General features: G+C 32.0%; 1 protein-coding gene across 1 annotated transcript; it reads right to left on the bottom strand.

The window, feature by feature from the left end:
• Nucleotides 1–378: 378 nt before the first annotated feature.
• LOC132173300 (umecyanin-like) lies at nucleotides 379–4,325 on the bottom strand. Its single transcript, XM_059584756.1, has 2 exons — nucleotides 4,070–4,325; nucleotides 379–797 (listed from the first exon to the last, which is right to left on the bottom strand). Exons 1-2 carry the CDS (start codon nucleotides 4,248–4,250, stop codon nucleotides 424–426), a joined length of 555 nt encoding a protein of 184 aa, XP_059440739.1. The 5' UTR covers nucleotides 4,251–4,325; the 3' UTR covers nucleotides 379–423.
• Nucleotides 4,326–7,793: the final 3,468 nt, after the last annotated feature.

Raw genomic sequence — 7,793 nt, 5'->3', positions numbered from 1 at the left:
TCATAATTTGCTTTCTAGTCCAGCCCACCCTGAAAGATGTTCATTTTCTTTGTGTTGGGTTGGATTCAGAGGTAAAAAAGAATAACTCCAGAGACAGGGTACCAGAAATTATTAGAAAAACTAGCTTGAATTGTGAATTGTGAATTGTTTCAAGGGTTCCTGAATGTAGCAGAAGAACATTCTATATATATCAATGAGATTACCAATCACACAGGCCTAAAAAAATTTCTTAACAGGCCAGAAATGATCAAACGCAGCTACCCTTGACATTTAATCTTCCCTGTACAATAAAACATTTAGCTATAATGTTACTTATTTAACTTCTCCAACAACAAACATCTCCCAGCATCACAATGTGCAACAAACTCCGACGAAACAAAAGCAATGTAAATCAATATGTTAAAACCTGGCGAGGTCACATATTCACAACAAGATCAAGAAAGCTAACAAACTAAAAACCATGCTAAAATTTTGAATGACGGACGCTGTGGATGGAATTAATGTTACATCATGTGTAGATTCAGCAGGTGCGGGTGCAACAGCATCTTTATTGACAAGTTTAAACGGGAAAGGACTTCCGGCCGAGCCCTTTCCGTTGACGACCTTGATGTGGAGCTTTTGGCCAGCTTCACAATGCTTCCCAATGCCACAATAGTAGTAGAAGTCCCCAGTCTGTGTGAGTTTGAGAATCGTTGGTCCATTGTAGTACATGTTAATCACAACCTTTTGGCCACATACCTCGAAGTCTTCCTTGTTAACCACCACCACGTTGTTGGACCCTGGCCTGTATGGGAAAACTGCAATTTCCAGCTACTTAGTACGTAATTGGCCCAATGTATGCTCAAATAACATGCACATTTTCATAATATAAAAGAATAACATTATTTAGTAGACTTTTATATAACTGTTGTATAATTAAATGAAATGACAATAAAAATCAAGGATTAGGATCCTCTCAAATTTCTTCCAAATTTGAGATTATCTTATTATTAAATCATAATAATGCTTTACATCTAACAATCCACAACGTGCTAGCTTTCTCACAAAATAAATACTAAAGTTAATAAAACTGAACTAGAGAGAGAAAATAAATTTTCATTAACTTTAACATTTATTTTGTATGACGGCTGGTACGCTGTGAATTGTTAGATGTAAAGTATGGCTAAAATTTAATAATAAAATAATCTCAATTTTTTTTTTTTTTTTTTTTTGTTGCAGGGCTTGTTATCTCCTCAAGGACCTTAACTTTGTTTGCCTAGAGTGAATCCTCTGGGAATTATCTAGATCTCTAGTCTTTTCTAAGTTGTGACCCAATTTCATGAAACATACAAATCCGTGGGGCTAACATATGCTTGCTAAATTGTGCTAGTTTTATGATTGTCAATCTTTGACACGATGTGTGAACTCGACATAAATTCAATACGAAATTAATAAATTAAGGTTGAAGGATTTGCATGTTTAATTAGATGAGTTGAGTTAGGGTTTAGAAAACACCAAGAAGAATCCCAAGAGGAAAGATCTAGATCCTCCCCTTTCACGGTAGCAACGCTCGGTGCCTTCTCTGTAGGCTCATTCGGTCTCCATTTTTGGCGGGTTGCTTTAAATCTAGATTGTAGATCTAGATCCAGATCTAGTCTCTTCAACCTTAAATCTGATCGTCTTTTTCGGCCAAGGCGGTCTTCCGAAGGAATGTCTACGATGCTGTGCTCCTCCACTACTACTTTTGGGATTTTTGTTTTTTGTTTTTTATTTTTTTGTTTGTCCTGGCCTACTGGTTGAGGATGGATTTGTTGTCATGGCCTTTGGGTTGAAGATGGAGTAGATCAATGTGGACACTTAACTCTCACGGCCGGATTTTTAGTTTCTAGTTGTTGTTGTTGTTGTTGTTGTTTTTTTTTTTTTTTTTTTTTTTAAATTTTGTTTTATTACTATTTTTGTTTTTGTATTTGGGTTACCCATGTCCTAAATCTAGTCTACACGAAATAGATCTGTTCCTTAAATGTAATTGTACATGAGTTAGTGGAAACTTGAAGTCATTTTTATGACTTTGTAATCTTCATAGCTTTTGGCTATGATTTTTCAGAGGTGTATGCTCAGTGATATAAGAGCTTTATACTCGTGAGATTTCATCAATGAAAGTTCCATATTTTTCAAAAAAAAAAAAAAAAAAAAACCTATATAATCTTATATCCATATTTCAGCACGACCCAAACCTTACACGTGCTATAAAGACTAACAAAGTTTTACACTACTCATGAACCCAACACAAAATTAACGGGTTAGGATTAATGAATCTAACCCATTTAATTATATGAGTAGAGTTATAGTTGATCTATACAGTCCTATACACCAATCTTGACCAGAGCCAGCTTGATATATTTTGAGGCCTAGGGCAAAAAGTTTAAGTGGGGACATTTTTTATATTTAAATATTATTTAAATAATATTTATTTTAATATTAATATTAAAAATCATTCTTTTCACTTTTTGGGATGGAAAATTTATTGCTGTCCAAAATTTTGGCTGCTCAATGCTTCTCACAAGGCCAAAAAAAATATTTACTCACAACCTTTAAGAATTGAACTTTAAGATTGGATTTTATTTAATAGTGTCTTTATTATTATTTGATTCCCTTGTTTATTGCTATCGATTTTTTAAGCCTTATTTACTTTGGAATGTTGAAGAATCAAATGATATTAATGCTTTTTTATTTATTTATTTTTTCTAAAAAAAAAAAAAAAAATTAAGTAGGGGCCTTAATTGAAAAATATATATTGATGACAATTAGGTCTTTACTTATGTTTTATCGAAATTATTTTATTAGGATTCATTAATTGGGGGCTTTATTAAATTGAAGGCTTTTTTAAATTACTCATTTGCCATTATTAGGGGGCTTTAATTAAAAAATATGAACGGTAATAAGGGCTTAATTTTTTTTTTTAATGGAAATTTGTTTTATTAATATTTTTTAATTGAGGGCCTTATTAAATTGGGGGCCCTATGCGGCTGCCTAATCCTCCTAGGGGTTGAGCCAGCCTTGATCTCGACATGACACAATTTGAATTTAATACGCAAACACAAATAATCACCCCTAACAAGCTCCATAGCTCTAGTCCCCAGGGCTGGCTCAAACCCAAGGCGGGTTAAGTGGCTGCGTAGGACCCCCAATTTAATAAGGCCCCAAATTAATAAATATTAAGAAAAAAATTTACATAAAAAATTAAAGCCCTTATTACCGTCTATATTCATTAGTTAATGCCTCCTAATCATGGTAAATAAGTAATTTAAAAAAATAACTCACAATTTAATAAGGCCCTAATTAATGAATCCTAATAAAACATTTTCCATACAAGAAAAATTAAAAACCTAATTACCGTCAATACATATGCTTTAATTAAGGCGCCCTACATAATTTTTAATTAAAAAAATGTATTAATATCATTTGATTCTTTAATATTCTGAAATAAATAAGGCTTAAAAAATTAATAGCAATAAATAAATAAATCAAATAATAATAAAGACATTATTAAATAAAATTCAATCTTAAACGTTCCATTCTTGAAGGTTGTGGGTAGATTTTTTTGGCCTTGTGAGGAGCATTGATCAACCAAAATTTCGGACAACAATAAAAGTGAAAAGAATGATTTTTAAATAAAAATATAATATTAAAATTAAAATTAATATTTAAATGTAAAAAAATTCATCACTTAAACCGGCTTTGAGCCCTACAAGCTTGTTTGCTTGTTTGTTTGTTTGTTTTTTTTTTTTTTTTGACAATTTTGGCAAACTAGTAATACATTTGGCTATGTGAGGACTGATTTGAGATATTTACCATGTTTTCCAGGCAAGCATGCAGCATTATAAAACATTTAGATTTTGTTAAGCTTATTTATCACACCGTGGGTTAATTCAGAGAGACCGAAATCGAGTCAATTGCCTCAAACCTAACTATCCAAAACCTTAATTCATTAATTTTATATTGAATTCATATTAAATTTATGGGGTATAAAAAATTGACAGTGAGATTCCCAAGAACACAAACACGAGCATGTAGATTAAAAAGAACTGACCAATTTTGTCGCCTACACCAAAGGTTCTTGGTTTAGCCCATTGTTCAAAGAAGGTTTTGTTGTGAGGCAGACGCCAGCCATGTGCTCCTCCAACAATGTGGATCATTGCGGTTGCCGGATCCATCAGGAAGCAGCACCCGATTGCTGCCAACACCAGCAAACTAAGATGCATCTTTGCCATCTTTTCTTCCCTGCAGCCTTGCCTTTTCTTTTACTATTTTTCTCAAAATTTTCTGAGCCTTTTGTGTTGAGGGAGGGCTTGTGTGATCCCTTCAACACATGCGTGGAAAAAGAGCTCTGAAATGAATCCCTTCTGCTTTCGTCCTCCTGCATGGAAATAAATGTATGGTGGTATTCTGAGGGAGTGAAACAGTCAACACATGCTTATTAATGGGAAATTTCAGTTTAATATTTGAGATGAAAGTTACAGAGGAGTATTTTTTGTTTTTGTTTTTGTTTATGTTTTTTATAGGTAGAGGAGAGGAGTGTTTTCAGCAACCAAAATTAACAATGCAAGCTATTTTGGGAAAGTTTGCTATGGTCGAAATTGGACAAAATAATTAACATAAGCAGATTTAACTTCCTGCTAATTGCCTGATTGTTATATCAATGAAGAGATAATTCGTTAAAAAAAAAAGTACGTTTAAGATTATGATTTCAAAAGGTGGGATTTCAAAATAGCCATTTAAAAATGCATTTAAATCGTGATTTGGTCTTTAAAGTTCTGCGTTTTTAAATTACAATTTTTTTTTAAAAATGAAATTTCAAACAATTAACTTTTTGTGATTTTGTTTAAAATCACAATACTAAACGCACCCTTAACTGATAAAAATGAACTACATTACCAACCTAAATTTGGGTTAAGAGCGCGTTTGTTATTGTGATTTTAAACAAAATCACGCCATATTATGGTGGTGAGTGGGGTGGCGTTCGGTCTTTTGATACCAATTGACAAGTAGGGTTAGAGAGAGAGATTTTTTTTTTTTTTTAAATGAATATAATATTATTTTAATATAATATAAAAAGATAGAGAGAGCATATACCCCCATCAAACTACCACCCTATTGACAATGTCCTCCAAACTTTTAATTGTGACAATGTGCTCCCAAACTACCAAAACATTGTCAATGTCTCCCCTAAGGCTAATAAAAAGATAAAAATGGCCCTATATATTTCTCAATAAGACAAATTACCCGTATAAATTCGAAAAAAATTAAAAACAAAAATAATTGTTTTTTAGAAACAAAAATTTTAATTAAAAAAATAATTTAATTTTAAATTAAAAGAAAAACAATTTTTTAAAATTTTTGAATTTTCATTTTTATTTTTTTTTTGTAAACGGAAATTTTATTTATAAAAGGATATATATTTTTTTAACTCATTTTAAAAGCATGAATTTTATTTTCTTAAACAGAAAATTTTCAATTTTATAAAAAATTAAATTTTTTAATTTTTTTTCTTTTATATATAATTTGGCAATCCTTGGATTTTTTTTTGGGTAAAGTTCACTTAACCATTTCAAACTATAAAACAATGACCAATGTACTAAATCATTAACAAAATGATGAAATTAACCCTATAGAATTTTCAATAAGACAAAAATATCCTTAAAATGTGAAAAAAAAATTAAATTTTAATATTTTTGTTTTTATTTTAGTAAGGGTAATTTCGTCATTTGCTTAAAATTTGGGATACATTGTCATTGTTTTGGTAGTTGGGGGCGTAAATTGTCGCAATTGATAGTTTGAGGGGTCGATTGTCATTTGGGTGGTAGTTTGAAGAGGTTAAGTGGACTTTACCATTTTTTTTTTTCTTTTAGTTTTAGGTTTTTTTTTTCAAGAATTTTTAGTATTTTGTTTTTAATTTTACTAAGGGTAGTTTCGTTATTGGGAGGACATTGACAGTGCTTTGATAGTTTGAGGTAGGGGTGTCAAGGTGGTTACGGTTAGCGGTTATTGGCAATAACCACTAACCGTAACCGCCTTAGCGGTTAGTAGATTTCACTAACCGCAACCGCTAACCGCCTAGCGGTTAACAGTTAGCGGTTAACCACCGGTTAGCAGTTAGTGAAATAGATAACCGCCCACTAACCGTTTTTTCAAAATTGGGCCTTTTTTTTGGACTTTTTGGGTTTTCTTTAAGCCTTTTTGGGCCTTTTTAGACTTTTTTTTTTGGGCTTTTTGAGCCTTTTTGAGCTTTTTTTTTACCCTCATTTTTTTTGTTTTGTTTGTATTTGTAGTGTAATAATGCTTTAATTAAATTGTAGTTATAAGTAATATATTGTTTAATTCAATTGAATCAATTGTGATTATCATTGTACATGAATCATATGATTAACTTGCAGACTTATGACTTATGAGTTATGTCATATCATATATGTATTATTTATTATTATATAATCGTATGATTTAATGATCAATTCATCATGTGATATAATCATATCAATTATAGTGATAATATATAAATTACTAAAATTATAATGATAATACATTAATACTTAAATTGTGTTTATAAGTAACACATTGGTCATTGTTTAATTCAATGTTAATTACTTAATTTGATATTATACGAATCATATCATCATTGTACATTAATAATATGATTCACTTGAAGTCTTGAATAAAGTATTTGAATTGTCATTGAATCATATGATTAAGTATTGATATTATACATTTATATTATTTATATGCATATGTAGACTTATATAGACTTATAACATATATAGACTTATAAGTTTATAACATACATTGGAAATAAGTCTCTAGATATTTAATTGTTGTATTAATATGAATTGGTATACTTATGAGTTATGTCATATTATATATGTATAATTTGTTATTATATAATCAAATGATTTAATGATCAATTGATCATGTGATATAATCATATAAATTATAGTGATAATATATTAATACTCAAATTGTGATTTAATGATCAAGTGATTATGTTATATGTATAAATATTTTTATAATTATAATTATAAAAATATATTATATAAAAAGGCGGTTAGCGGTTACGGTTAGTAAACCCAATAACCGCTAACTGCTAGGCGGGTATAGCGGTTAGGCAGTTAGCGGTTAATACGGTTAAGCGGTTACCAGTTAGCGGTTATAGCGGTTAGCGGGCGGTTTTTAACCACCCGCATTGACACCCCTAGTTTGAGGGGAACATTGTCACAATTGAAAGTTTTGGAAGGGGGGGGAGGGGGACATTTGTCAATTAGGTGGTAATTTAAGGGGGGTATGTGGACTTTCCCTGAAAAGGTAAGCAGGTAAGAGGATTCACAATATCACAATATAGGAGCCAATTTTTTATGCAAAATGACTCATCAAAACTTACTTTATCTATGAGAGAAAACCCTAGCCGTCTCTTTTCTCTCTAGCCTCCATAGAGAAAAGCGAAACCTTTCAGCCACATAGGGGATGAGGGTTGGCCGTTTGGCAGCCTCCCTCCTCCCCTCGTCCTCCTCGCTCCGGTGTTGGCTATTTACTTGATGCCCTAGCCCTGGTGCCTCCTCTCTTCCCCTTCCTTGCCGCTCCTTTCCCCCTCTGTTTTTCTCCGTTTTTGCCCATTCTCTGCCGCTTTTCTTCCCCCGCCTTCATTTTCTGCAGCGGGCTCCTTGGCCTTGTTTTGGCTCTTTGTGGGTTCGGATTTTGTCTGTGGTCGCCGCCAACCTGTGTCTTCACTTCGCTGCCCGCTATTAGGGTTTTTTTTCATGCGTCCC

Source organism: Corylus avellana, chromosome ca3, assembly GCF_901000735.1.
Source record: "Corylus avellana chromosome ca3, CavTom2PMs-1.0".
Taxonomy (NCBI): Eukaryota; Viridiplantae; Streptophyta; class Magnoliopsida; order Fagales; family Betulaceae; genus Corylus; species Corylus avellana.
Note: the sequence above shows the minus strand (reverse complement) of the source record. Positions and strands in the feature narration are given on the sequence as shown.